This window comes from Petromyzon marinus, chromosome 11 (assembly GCF_048934315.1).
Source record: "Petromyzon marinus isolate PM22_M1 ecotype Great Lakes invasive population chromosome 11, UKy_Petmar_22M1.pri1.0, whole genome shotgun sequence".
In the NCBI taxonomy this organism is placed as follows: domain Eukaryota; kingdom Metazoa; phylum Chordata; class Hyperoartia; order Petromyzontiformes; family Petromyzontidae; genus Petromyzon; species Petromyzon marinus.
In genome coordinates this window covers 13851655-13867343 of record NC_133677.1, presented here as the reverse complement: position 1 = coordinate 13867343, position 15689 = coordinate 13851655, and the positions used below count along the sequence as shown (strand labels likewise).

Genomic DNA, 15689 nt, shown 5'->3' with positions numbered 1-15689 from the left:
CAGGTCCTGGGTGACCTAGTCATCGTCGTCGGAAGACGGACCGGTGGGTTCTTCACTCTGTAGTGTTGTCTTGTCTCAAAAAGAACTGCTTCTGACTCCAGTTGTAATAAACGACTTCCACGACACGTTGAGACTTGCGTCCTTTCTTTATTAGTTATGATTGCTTGACTCCACACTCTCTTTAGATGGTCACCCTCTCTCTCGCCGCATGTGCGCGCTCTCTGCTCCTCTGTTCCCGCGTGGCTTCCCTCGCTCTCGCTTCCCCGTGCACCGCTGGTCGACAGCGCACTAGGAATCGGGAGAGCTTCGCTCGCGGCTGCCACATGGTCGGTGGCTGACGAGATGGCGGAGATGCAGTCTGGACCCAGGCTTCCACACCGAACCCCGAGTCCTCCTCCTGCCTCTCCTTATATCCTCCTTGGCGGAGCAAAGCCCCGCCTCTAACCACGCCCTTCAGAACCTTCTCGATGGTTCCCGCATCTACCCCTGAGCTCCGCCCATGAACTTTGGACCAGATCGAACCCGTAGCCTTGATTGGCTATGACCGATGCGGCAATGCCTATGCAGCCCTCCGTATGTTGGTGTGCTCTCTCATTACATATGTGTAATAAACGCCTTTCAAGACGATTCGTGTAGAGGGTGCTTTCTTTATTTCCCAACTGCAGTACAGCATAAACCCCGCTCCTTCCCTCTCCGAATATTCTCCCGGATGGCAACGCCCTCAGACGACGCGTATCTCCGATCCGCTGGCAGAGTCCGGCCTGCTCTCCGCCAGTCAGCGGCGAGGCCGAGAGGCAAGCTCCGCTAGGGAATCCGCCATGTGGTCGGGCGGCAAAAGAGAGAAGATGATGAGCAGCGACGTAGTTCGGACCCAAGGCTCCCCACACCGACCCCGAGTCCTCCTCCGCCCCTGCTTATATTTCCCCGGGCGCAGCTAGGCTCCGCCTCTGGCCACGGCCTCTCAAGGAATCTTCTTGATGATTCCCAAAGCATTTCTCCCTACTCTTTTGGCCCAGATTCTGTCCCCTCTTAAGGTCGGATGGTGTTACATAATGGTGCCTGTACCGAGTTACCCTTTAGCAAACAATAGATGGCGCTCTCTGATTACATCACCCCCCCTCCCCCCCCCCCCCCCCACCTCTCGGAATAAAAAGACTAGCCGCCCCGACTAAAGATAACAACACATGTACACAATAAGAGACGCGAACAGGGGATAACTCATGGTGTGCGTTCGGAGGAATGAGCTCCAGGAAGAATGAGAATCCCACAATAATTCGCAACCAATAACAAGAGAACATGGGGTAAAGGGACGATTCCAACAATGTGAATAAGGCAAGAACAACAACACGGAACGAGTCCATGACGCTGGACCGTCGATGGGAGCGGCATCCTGCTCCAACCCGGTCAGCACGCCGGGCAGCAGAACAGGCAGGTGGCGGAGGAGTGGAAGGCTCCACCGCAGCAGGGCCGGTCCGGGCGAGGTCACAGGCTGCATTGGTGGTCACAGGCTCGGATGCTGTGGACGGCAAAACAAAATCTTTCGGGCGTCCACCCTGTAACTGCACTATCTCCGGTCCGCCGGACACGTCAGACCCCGGCAGTCCAATCGTTGGGGATGAAGGAGCAACCCGCGGAGGGATAAATGGCTTGAACCCAGAGGGGTGGACGAACCAACGTCGGCGCCCCCACCCCCCCGGATACGCACACATTGCAGATGATTAATCTCGACCACCTCCACAGGTCCTTGCCAGGGCTTATGTAGCTTAGAGGAGGTGCCAATGGGCACCTGAGGGCAATGTAGCCAAGCCCTGTCACCGACGGACCACGGCATGTCATGGTCCAAGCTGCGCGCATTACATTCATTGCGCGCCTGCGGTTTAGCGGTGTTGATGCTGGCCATCTCCCAAGCCTCAGAAATACATTGCAAGGAAACACGAGTTTAGATTTAACGTTATCCAGCGGCGACCCCAATTGGGTATCTATAGGAGGCACATTTTCCCTCCCATACATAAGGAAAATGGCGAAAATCCCGTGGAAGCGTGCGGGGATATCCTGTACGCGGCAAGCATGCTTGGCACATGCAAATCCCAATCAGCTTTTTTGGCATCCACCGTCTGACAGAGCATGGCGGACAAAGTCCTGTTCAGATGTTCGACCATCCCATCCATCTGTGGATGGTACAGTGACGTTCTGATTTTGTCAGTGCCCATTGTGTCACAGACCTCACGTAACAACTTAGAGGAGAAGTTCCGACCTTGGTCCGTAAGCAGCTGTTCGGGAGCACCTTTGTCCATTATGTAACCATTTAAAAATGCGTTAGTAATGGGTCCAAGGATGTACGCATATTACGTACATCCTTGGACCCATTTGTAAACATCGGCTGTCATCCCCATCCAATAATAATTACGCTGCAATGTCAACAAGGATTTTTGAAATCCGAGGTGCAACAACTTCTCCTTGTGCAGCATACGAACCAAGTTATTACGGAGGGCAACGGGAACAGCAATCCGCCAGCAATTTAGCATCTCCTCCCTCCATACCAAAAGGCCGTCGTGGAAAATCAATCAGCCCCCTTCACTCGAGGCGGAAGCTGCCTGCGCGTGCTCCGCATGACGCCACAAACTTCCTAAGGAATCATCCAGCAGCTGCTCGCGCACCCATACAGAGCGCGGAAGCTCTAATACACTGTCAACTGACGCGACCATGCCAGCAGGTCCCAAAACGGCTATCGCAGACATGATGGTACGCGTCTGTGACACAGAGGCCCCACAACGGTTCATCCCAGACAAACATGGAAAACGAGGCGACTGTGGTAATGACGACAAAGCATCCGCGTTGCAATGTCGAGTACCCTTACGATACACCACGTGGAACGAGAACTCCTGCAAGATTTCAAGCCAACGAGAAAGTTAGCCAGCTGGCTGTTCAACTTTCAAGGAAAATTGGAGGGCCGCATGATCAGTACGGACAACAAATTCTCTGCCATAGGGGTAAGGCCTGTATTACCGAATGAAATAAACAATGGACAAAAGTTCCCTCCGGGTGACACAATAACGATGTTACGCAAGAAGAATAACTTGCGTCCCGAGGGCATTTCCAAGCAACCCTGATCCACCAGGATTTTAACGGGCTTCCTTCTGAGAAAATCAGTACCCAATAAGCAGGGTACAGCCAAAGACCTCGAAATTAGAGCAGGGCCCAATACGGCTACCTCACCAATTTCAATGCGGGCATCCACCTGCCCAATGATGCCCATGCTACTCCCATTCGCCGCGACACAGGCGTCAATGACCGGACGAATTAGAGTAGCAGGGATCGATAGCAATTTAAAAAGAACGTCCAAAATAATGGTAGCGGAAGCCCCCGTGTCCACCAGGATGCGCACCTCCACCCCTTGTACTGAAGCCGACACCGCCGAGGACCCCGCAGCAGCCGCAACCACGCGACGTGCCAATTTCTTCCATTGTGTTATCGAACTAGGCCATCCCCGTGCAACCAGACCCGGTCGCATGGTGGGGGTAGTGGTTGAGCTGTCAGAGGGGCAGCAGGTGCCGGAGCAGCAACCTGAAGTAGGAGATGGAGGGCGACTTTGGCATTCCCGCGTGAAGTGTCCCAGTCGGCCACAACGGTAGCAGGCCAAGGGCGGTCTCTGTGCCCATCGGACCTCGCGCTGACGTGGTCCCTCGTTCCATCGGCGATGTGCAATGTCGCCCCGTCTTAGATTCCATTGAGGAACCGCAGCAGCGAAATCACCATCAGAGATGCATCACCAGGCAGAATCACGACGACTTTACTTTGCAACCATCCCTTTGGGTCCCTGTCCTGACTGGGATCTCCCGTCAATGCCGCCATCTGCGACCATCGCTGCAGGCTTTCGTGAGCGTGAACACATCGGACGGCCCATCGGGATGTTTGCATGTCATGGCCACACGCAGGTAAGACCACCCCCATGTCTCTAGCCAAAGTCAGCATGCGTTCCATTACAAGTGAGGCGAGGGCCTCCAGATTCACGTCAGGGTAAGCGGCCGCAGCCAATGCCATCAGCGCACTACGGTATGCGAGAGATGTCTTAGAACTCCCTCACCTACATTACAGAAACTTTCGTCGTGTGTCGGAAGGTGACTCGTACACCTCGGCCATCTCGGCATACGTACCCTGTAGCATAGACTTCTTCTCCAGAGGGATGGACCTGAAAACAGCCAGAGCATCGTCGTCAAGAACAGTCAGCAGAGCAACCAGCGCCTCATCCTCTGTCCAGTGTACCGAAGGGAATGCCGCCTCGAATCTCCAAGTGAAGGCGCTCCAGTCGCGGGAGTCGTCGGGTGCAATCAGCTCCGCTTCGTCCGACTTCGGTGGTGGCCCCCCCACCTTGCACACCACGCGACTCGTCCAAAATAGCAGGCTCCGACCGCGCCCTTGCCGCGCCGTTTGAATGGCAGCGTCCAGCTACGCGCCCTCCTCAGCACGTGGAATAGTGGTCGTCGCAGCTGCAGGAGAACCCGCCGCAACTCCGGCCTTGAAACTTTGGTCGCTACCTCCCGGCGATGCATCAGGTGAACGCTCCGCCACCGTAGACATCGTGACAAGCGTAACCAACTTAAGGAGCACTGCCCGCAATGATTCTAGCTGCTCACCCACCCTCTTCCAGCCGTCTTCGGTCCACTGGGGTGGAGATGTTGCATCCGCGCTGGCTGCCTCCGGCGCAGCGACCTCACCCACTGTGTATCCTGTAACCGGGACCATGGATCCCGTGGTTTGCAGGTCCTGGGTCCCCGCATCGTCGTCGGAAGATGCTACAGGTGGGTTCCGCTTCTTGAGATGTTTAGACATCGTCTGTAACTGGAAATGTTTTCTTCGTTTGAAGAACCACTTCTGACGCCAATGTAATAAACGCCTTCCAAGACGATTCGTATAGATGGTGCTTTCCTTCTTGTTCCCAACTGCAGTACAGCACAAACCCCACTCCTTCCCTTTCTGAATATTCTCTCCCAGATTGCAATGCCCTTAGATGACGTGTATCTCCGATCCGCTGGCTGAGTCCGCCCTGCTCTCTCGGCCTCGCCGCTGGCTGGCGGCGTGCCGGATGGGAGAGGCGAGCTCCGCTAAGGATCCGCCATGTGGTCGGGCGGCGAAGAGAGAAGACGACAAGCAGTGACGTAGCTCGGACCCAAGGCTCCCCACAACGACCCTGAGTCCTCCTCCATCCCTGCTTATATTTCCCCGGGCGCAGCTAGGTTCCGCCTCTGGCCACGCCCTCTCATGGAATCTTCTCGATGGTTTCCGAAGCATCTCTCCCGACTCCGCCCATCACCTTTGGCCCAGATACTGTCCCCTCTTAAGATTGGGTGGTGTTACATGATGGTGCCGGTACCGAGTTACCCTTTAGCAACCAATAGATGGCGCTCTGTCATTACATATGTATGTGTAGTGACACAGCGCTGACTGCTATACAGCAGCTGCAACTGCAGGTAGACACTTAGCGCACACGCCGTTGAGTATATACACGGGTGTGCCGGCAGGGCGGAGGAACTGGGGCAAAGGTCACGATAGACCCCATGGGGAGACCCCTGGAACCCTCTGGTGGGTTTGAGAAGGGAGGCGTGGCTAGGGCGGAGCCAATCCGCACCAAGGGGCATATAAGCAACGGAGAGTGAGCGCTCCGAGCTGCCGGTTCTGGGAGTGGACTCGTCTCGTCATCGCTGTCATCGTCACCGCCTTCATCGCTGCCGCCTTCATCGCTGCCGCCTTCACCCAATCAATGCATGGCCGTACAGTAGGTGGCTGTCTCGGTCAATGCCATCAGTGCAATGTGGACAGGGTCGTGTCTGGGCTGGGTTGTACGGCAGCGTGGTCGTGAGAGAGAGAGAGGGGTCGGAGTTGGTGGTGTGAACGAGACGGTACCCCCTGACACTACATTTATTGTCAGAAGTGGGGTATTAGAAACCCACCTGTAGTGTCGGGACGAGGACGGCGAGACGGTCATCTCTCCGACAGCCCCAGGACCCAGGATCCCAGTTACGAAGCCCGTGGGCTGCTGGGCAGTGGATGAGCCACTGCGGATTGGTGGGACAGCTGCTACGCAAATTGCGGCGAGAGCAGCTACGCATCCACGGTGGGAGGGGGGGGGGGAGCGGCTGGGCGTTGATGGCAGGAGCAGCTACACAAGGAGGCGGGAGTGGCTGTGCGTCGATGGTGAGAGCAGTTGAGCGCCGACAGTGAGAGTCGAGCGCAGGAGCGCGCGGAGGAGGTGCGAAGAGTGATGGAGCTGCAAGAAGCTGCTCCTGAGCTGGCACGGGAGGCTCGCACAAGATTCCTGCAGTGGGAGCAGATGGACGATGACGAACGCCTTATGCCTTCCGGGCAGCGCTGCTGCGCTGGCACGGGAGACATACCCACTTCTGGGTGAGGGGGCGCTCGACCTTCACGTGGCAGAAAGGCTGCAGGAGCTGGCAAGAAAGCTGAGGGTTGCCCTGCCCTCCGCCGTTGGCACAGAAATTGCATCCTCAACAGTGGCCCGGAAGATACAGGTCTTCGAGGAGAAGCAGCAGTGGACAAGGTGGAAGGCAGTGATATGGAGCATGGAAGAAAGGATGGCGGTGGTGGGAGGCCAGGGGACGCAAGCAAGATCATACCCGCAGGAAGACCAGCGTCGGGAGCAGCTCCCTCTGCGCTGGGGACCCACGCCCAAGTGCTTCATGTGTGGTCGATCGGGCCACATCGCTGCGGAGTGTCAGGGTGACGAGAGACCACCAGCGAAATCATCCGTGCTGTCTGGCCCGCCGGCAAAGTCGACTCAAGCCCCGCCAGACCTAGGGCTCTGAGGCCTACCGAGACTGCCAAGGTGCTGCCGAGCGGTGAGGGGCCACGCCCTTTGAGCCGAGGACTTTGCCTCCATTGTCTCTTGGCTCTTGGGGTTCCGGAGGTGCAAGACCCCGCTGAGACGGGGGTGACCGGCCCCATGGACTGGATCATGCGAGCTATGTCCCAGTATGGGGGAACTCTCCCTTGCACTGGGAAGGGATCCGAGGGAGAGGGGGTGTTGGGCCTAAGCACCTGGGTTAAGGGTAAATGAAGAGGTGTGTCGATTGCGGGGGGGCGCCGCGCTGTGTGTGAGCTGTTGCCTATTTGCGGATGGGGGGCTGTGTGTGAGGTGTCGCCGATTCGCGGATGGGGGACTCTGTGGGTGTTGTTGCCGATTTACGGATGGGGGCACCGTGCTGCGGGGAGTTTGCCAATTCGCGAGATCGGGGGCATCGCGATATGTGTTTTGTTGATTTGCGGGGGACGCCGCGGTTGTAACGGGATTGTGGGAAAGTTTTTTTTTGTTGATGTTAAGGGTGTTCCTCAAGGTAAGGGAGTTGCCCTGCCTGCCTACCAGTTGCGGCTACTGTATTGACAGCCAGGACGGCTGTTTTTTTAACAGGGGGAGGGGGGTGATGTAGTGACACAGCGCTGACTGCTGTACAGCAGCTGAAACTTCGGGTAGACGCTTCGCGTACACGCCGTTGAGCATATACACGATGTGTGTGTGTGCCGGCAGGGCAGAGGAACTGGGGCAAGGGTCACGGTAGGCCCCCGCAATCGACAAACCTCTTCATTTTGGAACCCTCTGGTGGGTTTGAGAAGGGAGGCGCGGCTAGGGCGGAGCCAAGCCACGCCGAGGGGAATATAAGCAGCGGAGAGCAAGAGTTTCCGGGCTCCCGGTTCTGAGAGTGGACTCGTTTCGTCGTCGCTGTCGTCATCGCCGCCTTCGTTACTGCCGCCTTTACCCGATCATTGTGCAGCCGGACGGTAGTGGGCTGTCTCGGTCGATGCTGTCGGTGCAACGCAGACAGGGTCGTGTCTGGGCCGGGTCGTATGGCAGCGTGGTTGTGAGAGAGAGAGCGAAGGGGCCGGAGTTGGTGGCATGAACGAGAGAGAAAATAACTAGTATGGTGCCCCCTGCGACTACCTCGTCTCCGACTGAGTGTGTGCGCCACACGCCACCCGCACACACAAACACAAGCCTCGAGAAGGAAGAAGAGACCTACGACACTACATATGCATGAATGCTGAACTTTTTTCACACCATACGTAGCCGACCGCGCTAATCGGAGGTTTGGGTGAAGGACAACAAACTAAAAAGCAGTGAGTTTTCAATCTATATTTTAAAGTGCATCATTCCAGTGTCTTCCTAATATCGAAGAGCATTCCAGACCTCCGCAGTAGGGCATATGACAGCGCGCGATACAGTGACCATCTTTGTTCGATGGCTAGCAAATAGGTGTTTTATTTGACCTTTGAGTGAATGCACACACATCGACCTCAACTGTGACCCCGTGTCGATCTCTTCAGTGTTTAAGGTAAGAGGGGTAAAAGTGCAGCTCCTGCAGTTCCTTGCTCACGCCACTGCTGGTGCAAGGGCCCCCACTAGAGAGAGCTGTTTGACCTCTTGGAGGAGGTAGGAGTACCCACACTTTACCCCACCACAAGCGACCTCCCAAACGACTAGCACACCCATCTATACTGCTGAGTGAACAGGGGCGGGGGAATCTAAGAAACTCACACCATTGTTTTAAAATGCCATACCAGGAGATCAAACTGGCAACCTTTGGATGGTAAGTCCACTGTGCTGACCATTACAACCCCCCAAGGTGAAGGCTGCTAACAGAGGCATGATTAGTGCTTAACCTCTGTATGATACAACGGTGAAATCTCCACTTCACAACAAATTGACCATGACATTTATGCAGAATACGTATGTGGAGTTTCAATTGTGGTGTAACGTTAGCGCTAGTGGCAGCATATTGCGCTGTAAACCCCGGCGACCTGCGTTCGATCTAGGTCACGGCTAACATCAGTGACGAGTGATACCTGAATCGGTTCTGGGCTTGCCGCTCTCGCACCAACCTTCACGAACCTACACCGAACAGCTTGCATTGACGTTCTTTGTTTCCGCTTCACTTTGCAGATCTCGACGAGTGTGTACAGGGCCTTAGTGGCTGTGTGTTGCCACGGCCGCAGAGCAACTCCACCAACGCCACCATCCACACAAACGCACGCACATCCCTACTAAACACCCACATGCACCCAGGTAGGGTCTGGATGGGGGGGGGGGGGGGGAGGGGGGTGCCTGGCACCACGGGTTTTCATCCAAAGGGCCCCTAGCAAGGAAGTCCCCCGGCTTCCCGTTGCCATGCTGGATTACATGGCGGCCCCCCTAAAATCAACTTAAAAAATCGTAGAGGCGCATTGTGCTTTACAGGCTGGCCGTGATGAAGCATACACAACACGGGAGGTGGGGCCTCGAAGGCAAACACTCTACGGGCAGTGCAAACAGTGGGGTGGGGGGAAAATCCCTGGACGCCCTAGGAGGAGCGATTTCAGAGAGAGATAAGGAACGTAGATACGGGGACAATGGAAAGGGGGGGAAGAGGGGGGGAGGATGATGTGATGCCCCCCCCCCTAACGGCCAGAACGTTCAAAACTCGGCAGGTAAAGCGCTTGATTGGTCGCGCAGGATGATATCATGTCACCCGGGGATTAACGGGCTCTGAGCGGATAAGAGGGGAGGGAGAGCGCAAATTTAGATCATAGTTCTCCTGCGATCCGTGGTGAATCCCAGCCGCCCTCAGCGTCCGCGTGATGCCTGCTGGGTGTAGCTGCGAACCGTCGCCCAGGCAGAGTCTTCGCTGTCCAGCGTCCTCCCCAACTCCCACCGTGTCCGTGTGACGCCGTGTGTCTGCGAGGTGAGCGATCGTTCAGTTGGTCAATTCAGCCCAGTTTGCCCGTTAGACCTAGCCCGAGATAGTCGCACATTGCGAAGGGTGGGAAATAAGAGGCTAGGCTGTTCGCTGGGGGCCATAAACAGAGGTTCACTATTAGCGCCGGGAATAAAACCTTAGTACAGATTGATGATTGACGCGTTGCACGCGTGAAGAGTGGTGGAACAGCGATTGGCGCACTGCCGTGTGTGGGTCATATAAATAAGTGTGTGTATGACGCGCACGCATATTAAAATATAAACGGTCGCCCGCGCCAGCGCGTGTACATGCGAGAACCGCAGTATTAACGGCGAGACGCGCGGGTATCGGCGCAGAGAAAATCAGTGGGTGGGTACCGCGCGAGCGCAGATTAATTAATTAATATCCGAACTTCTGTAACCACCCATGGCCGTTCACCGTGTTGACACGACGGCTTAGCTTCCAGCCCGCAGGGAGAGTGCGAACCCACACACAGGTATATTGCGCAATCAGCGCGGGCAGGTGGAATGCCACGAGAGCGGATGTGCGTGTTGTGGGGTGAAGGGGGCCCATAGGGGCGCACGCGTAATAATCCCTAGGCGATGGTGAGCCAGCCAGTGAGCGATGTCCCTCAGAGAGGGCACTGGTGCGGGGGGGGGCGATCACCCGATCGGCTGGGGCCCGGGAGGCCCGGCGAGAAGCGGCCGAGGAGGAGGGGGGAGTGGAGGGGGTGTACGTCGCGCCCCGCCCGCTCACGGGGAGCGGGGAGGTGGGCGTCAGCCCCCACAGCTGCAGCCAGGGATGCGTCAACACGCGCGGCTCCTTCTCGTGCAGTTGCTCCCCAGGGTTCCAGCTCAACCAAGGGGTTGCTGGGCAGTGTGACGGTCAGTTGCTGCCACACACTCAACTGGACACTGGTCACAATATTGTATAGGTAAATTGTGGTGAGATGTTAACTACCTCGCCTGGTATTCAGGAGGGCGTGTGTTCGATCCCGACCCTGACGCTTGCTGCATATTTGGAGTCTGCGTGTCTGTCTCCCCATGGTCGTGTGGATTATTATCCGGGTCCTCCAGTTTTTCGCTCCACATTTATAAACATGCGTTTATAGAATTTGGCTGCTCTAAATTTGCACATGATAAGCCACTTCGTGGAGCTATCATTTGTGACCACGTCGCTTTTTTAAAAAAAGCTATATAGCTCAGTGGGCTTTACCTGGAACAAAAAATAGGAAATTGTAAAAAAAACATTAAAATAGGTGTCTTTTTGTGACTTTTATTTAACTACGGATAGTGGTCTATAATGAAAAGATTGTAATTAAAACAACCATTCCTTGTTTTATGAATGACCCTGACTGTGACTCTATTTGGTCGTGGGGCTTCACAATATAAGGATATTCCACACACCAGTGTTCTGAGATGGCCAACAAAAAGACAGTATAGGAAAAGGGTTCTTGAATTTATCTGTGTAGACATTTGGGCATTTCTGCAATTGTGCCACCAGAAGTGGCACAGTTCTACACCCAATGATCTTCGTGAGAGGTTTATATTCAGAGTGATATGAGGCCAATTGGTCTGTAGTTCTTCATGTCAGTTTAACCACCATTTTTGAAAATGACAATTGTGGAGGCACCATTCCATTATTGATGTATTCAAACGTGGAATGGTGAATAGGCCTGATATTTTTTATAAATGCATTCCCTCTCTTTTACACTTTGAAAGCCAGAGTTTACATCTTCCAAGGGTAATATCTGGAACGTCCTCCTCTTCATCTGAGAAACGTATATATTCATTGGCTATATTAATAGTTTAGCTACTTGTTCTGCTAATTTTCAGATGTCATCTCTTAACACAACAGAAACGTGATGAATAATATTTGAACAAACGATAGTAGCGTGAAATAAGCAAAACAGTGTTTATTGTTGGCATTTGATAAGTGGCAGCCTTAAGCGAGAAAGAAGGGATTAATTATGACAGCGAATGACTCTGAACGTTGTGCCCGCTGTTGAGGAGTGGCTCGTTTGAGCTCTCTGTGAGAAAGACTAGAGCAGTGGTTCTTAACGTTATTGGAGGTTGAACCCTGCAAGCTTCATCAGTGCATTCACCGAAACCTTCGTAATTGGAAAATTAAAATATGATTTCTTCAAAACATAGGTATATATTTCATTAGTGCACAAAATGAACCATGCATCAGTTGCACACAAAATCACTGTGTTCAAAGAACAAAACCAACAAAACATGAATTTCACGCAAAAATATAACTCAATGAACATTTACTGCAAATCAACGTGACTTTTGCTGTTGCCTTTCAGATACAAGTTCAGAAATGCGCGGCTTCACCTTGGCAAGTGCCACTCTCATATAATTTTCGCAACAAAGTCTGTTCCTTTTCTTAGTTTTTATGTCTACCATCCTCGAAAAATATTGCTCGCAAAGATACGTTGTAACAAACGGTGTGAGTATCTCAAGGGTTTTCTTAGCAATAAGAGGGTATGGTACGATTTTGTGACACCAAAACGTTGAGAGCGTTGTTGTTCTCAAGAGTTGCTGTTGAAGCTGGCTCTGCTGAAGTTCAATGATTTCTTCGAGGTATTCATCGTTGACATCTGCTGTTGCAACACTAAACGTGAACGGCTGTCTCACCCATGATGGATATGACTCTCTGGTGGGGAAGTATCCGTCGAGAGACTTTGCGAGCTCATCTAAGTGCATGGCAATTGCTTGCTTCAGCTCCCCAGGTACAGAAATGTCTCCAATTCCAGACACGCCTTCGATCTTACTTACACAGTCGTCCAGCAGGGGAAAGTTTGCGAAGTTATCTTTCTCTGTTCGTCGTTTCCATAAGGTAGCTTTTTTATAAATGCCTTCAGGTTTTCTTCCGCTTCGATGATGTTGACCCCACCGCCCTGCATCTGTCAATTTAGATGATTGAGACCATCGAAAATATCGGCCATGTACGCCAAAATGAAAATGAACTCAGAATTTTCGAAGCAATCTGCGTCACAATGTTGGTACTCTCGCAAAAACAGGGCTAATTCCACACGCATGGCAAAAACACGATTCAGCACCTTTCCCCGGGATAACCACCGAACGTTAGAATGGTACAGAAGTACCTCGAATTCAGACCCATTTCCTTACACAGCTCTTTGAAGACGCGGTGCTTCATAACACTATTTTGCACGTAGTTCACATTTTCAACTACATTTTTTTATATTTCTGCCAGTTTTGGAGGCAAGGTTTTTGTTGCCAACGCATGCCTGTGCAGAACACAGTGCATAACAATGATGTGTGGTACATCGGATTTCACCAGCGCTCCAAAACTAGAGTGTCGTCCCAGCATGGCTGGAGCTCCGTCCGAACAAACTGCAGAAACCATATTCCACGAAAGATCGTTGTCTCTGAAGAAGTCATCCACGAGTTTATTCACATCGACTGCCTTATACTCTTTGGTTTTATTCGGTAAAGTCACGTAGATAAAATAAAGCAAAATAATTAGTGATTTAATTATTTAATTTAATAATTAGTGATTTAATTATTTTCTTTTATTTTGTTTTATTTTATCTACGTGACTTTACCGAATAAAATCAGAGTATGAATCCTTGCAGTCACGAAAGCTTCAAATCTAGAATCGACTACCTTGGTTGTTGTTGTAAGAGGCTTACAAAATAAATAAAATCTTCCTTTATCACGTCGTCTTTCATATAGCGCACGAATATAACAAGCTGGCTTAGATTGGAAACGTCGGTGGTCTCGTCGAGTTGGAGGCTGAATTTTGCTGGGCTTGAAATCAGATCTGCAACTACTTGAGCCAAGATGTCATCGCTCATGTCGTCTATTCTGCTGCTGATAGTGTCATTTTAAAGAGGAATTTGGGATAACTTATCTTCAGCAGCTTTTCCCAGCATGATATTCGCCATCTTCAATGCAGCTGGTTTTACAAGTGTTTCACCAATGGTGTGTGGTTTGCCCTGCTTTGCGATCAGGTACGCAACTTCGTACGATGCTGTGAGGATCGGTTTGTCGATGGGTACAAAGCCGAGAACAGGCAGATTAGCCTTTTCATCGAATCTGGCTCTCTTCACCTTGAATTTAGCGAGCGTTGTGTGTTCTTGTATTTCCCATCTCCATGCATTTTTAGGAAGTGTTCCTTTAGTTTTGCCGGTGCTAGACTATAATTGCTCAACTTGGCATTGCAAACCATGCATTGAGGACGCTGACTCCCATCACGTTCCTTTATACAAGTGAATCCATATTGTACGTATTCGTCCAACCACTTTCTTTTTTTGCTCGACATAGTATGAAGGGATTGAAAGATTAAAAGAAAATCACAAATTACGTACAATCACAACAGCCACAAGTCGACTAATGAGCGCACCAAGTTCCTGATCACGCCATGTGGCGTGATCAGCTGCAGCCAATGATGGCCAAGCGGAGCGTGACGTCACGAATAATACAAGTGGGCTGAAGATATTTTGCGTAACACATTTTTACTAAGCAATTAAATATTTGTAATCTAACACGGCGAAGAAAAATTGTGTGGTGCCAATTTTTTGACGGCCGACAAAAACGGCCCGACATTGCTAGTGCGAACCGGGCTACACTGTGTGTGTCTTGACCCCTGCCGAACCCCGAAGAGTGACTCAACGAACCCCTGGGGTTCGATCGAACCCAGCTTAAGAACCACTGGACTAGAGCATAAGGCTGGTGCTGAAAACCCTTTCCCCGACAATGACTGCACTCGAAAGATCTGTAACCAGGCGTGTGCGTCTAGGATCAGACTCCCGTGCGAGATAGCTGTAAAAGTAAAAAATACCCACACTTTCAAGCCGGCGAAAGCTTAACACATAATCCGCCAAAATGACGGGAGAATCCAGATTAAATATTCAAACTTGTGAAAGTTGTCAACAGATATATTATACGAGTAAATTAGTGATTAAAACAAATTTAAATGTCAAATATATCATAAAAACACATACCATATACAAAATAAATAAAAGCCATCACAAAACCAAATCGAAATAAAAATCGCTAAAACGAGCATAACATGTCAACAAAATGCTGCATGGTATACATATATCAACAAACTACATGTGTTTAAAATATAAATAATACTTCTGTCCAAAAGTGTTACATTCTCGAGGTCTTTGAATTACATTTTCCAATTTAAATGTTTAAGGAGAGTTAACGAATCAATAAATATTTCACAGGTTTATGTAATATTTTATTTTTTCGAGTTAATTATCTGTCAACGTGAATATTTACTCAGGTCGACCAATTCATCCTTAGCTGCAAGCACTGTATCATTCTGACTGCCGTTTTCAATTACATTGTAGCCTACTTTAAATCACTCCACCCTTTTGGCTACTGTCACAAATAATGACATGTGCAGGCATTTAACGACAGCCCATGTCTAACTAGTACACTGTGGTCTGACAGCACTTTTTTAACCCTGGAACAAAAGTGAAATACCATGAAATTAAATTGAATATCTTGTAATGGTGCAATGTGGAGAATGTAGCGGTAAAGGTGTACTTGTAGATTGACTTCCGCAAGATAAATGATTCCTCTTCCTGCACTTAGACCATTATCAATTATATATATTTGAAAATATAAGTTGGATACTAGGCAGGGGCTGGCCAGTTAATCATCACCTGGGGCAAAGCCCTATGGGAGAAATTAGATAGGAGACTCAGAAATGCTTGGTCAGTGAGTAATCTTCTGGGACAAAGCCCAGAGAAATGATTGACTGGCAAGGAATGCAGACCATGGGATAAAGGAGGAGAGCAAGAAAGGAGAAGGGAGTGCTAAAGCATTGTGTTATCTGCCATATGACCGGGGACGTTACCTGTAGGTAATCAAATAAAGACACCTTTGCTGAACACGACGTGATTTGAATCCTTTCATCTGGTGGAAGCGGTGGGATAAAGGCTCAAGGACACCGCACAGATGGTTCAGCAGGAGACTGCAG

The 15689-nt window shown here is 51.3% G+C and overlaps 1 protein-coding gene across 1 annotated transcript in view; it reads left to right on the top strand.

The window, feature by feature from the left end:
- Positions 1 to 9088, top strand: part of CRTAC1 (cartilage acidic protein 1) — a 695955-nt gene extending 686867 nt beyond the window's left edge. The window contains exon 15 of the mRNA XM_076066243.1: positions 7541 to 9088. Coding sequence (XP_075922358.1) covers positions 7541 to 7710 — 170 coding nt within the window. The 3' untranslated portion in view covers positions 7711 to 9088. The remainder of the gene's footprint in view (positions 1 to 7540) is intronic.
- Positions 9089 to 15689: the final 6601 nt, after the last annotated feature.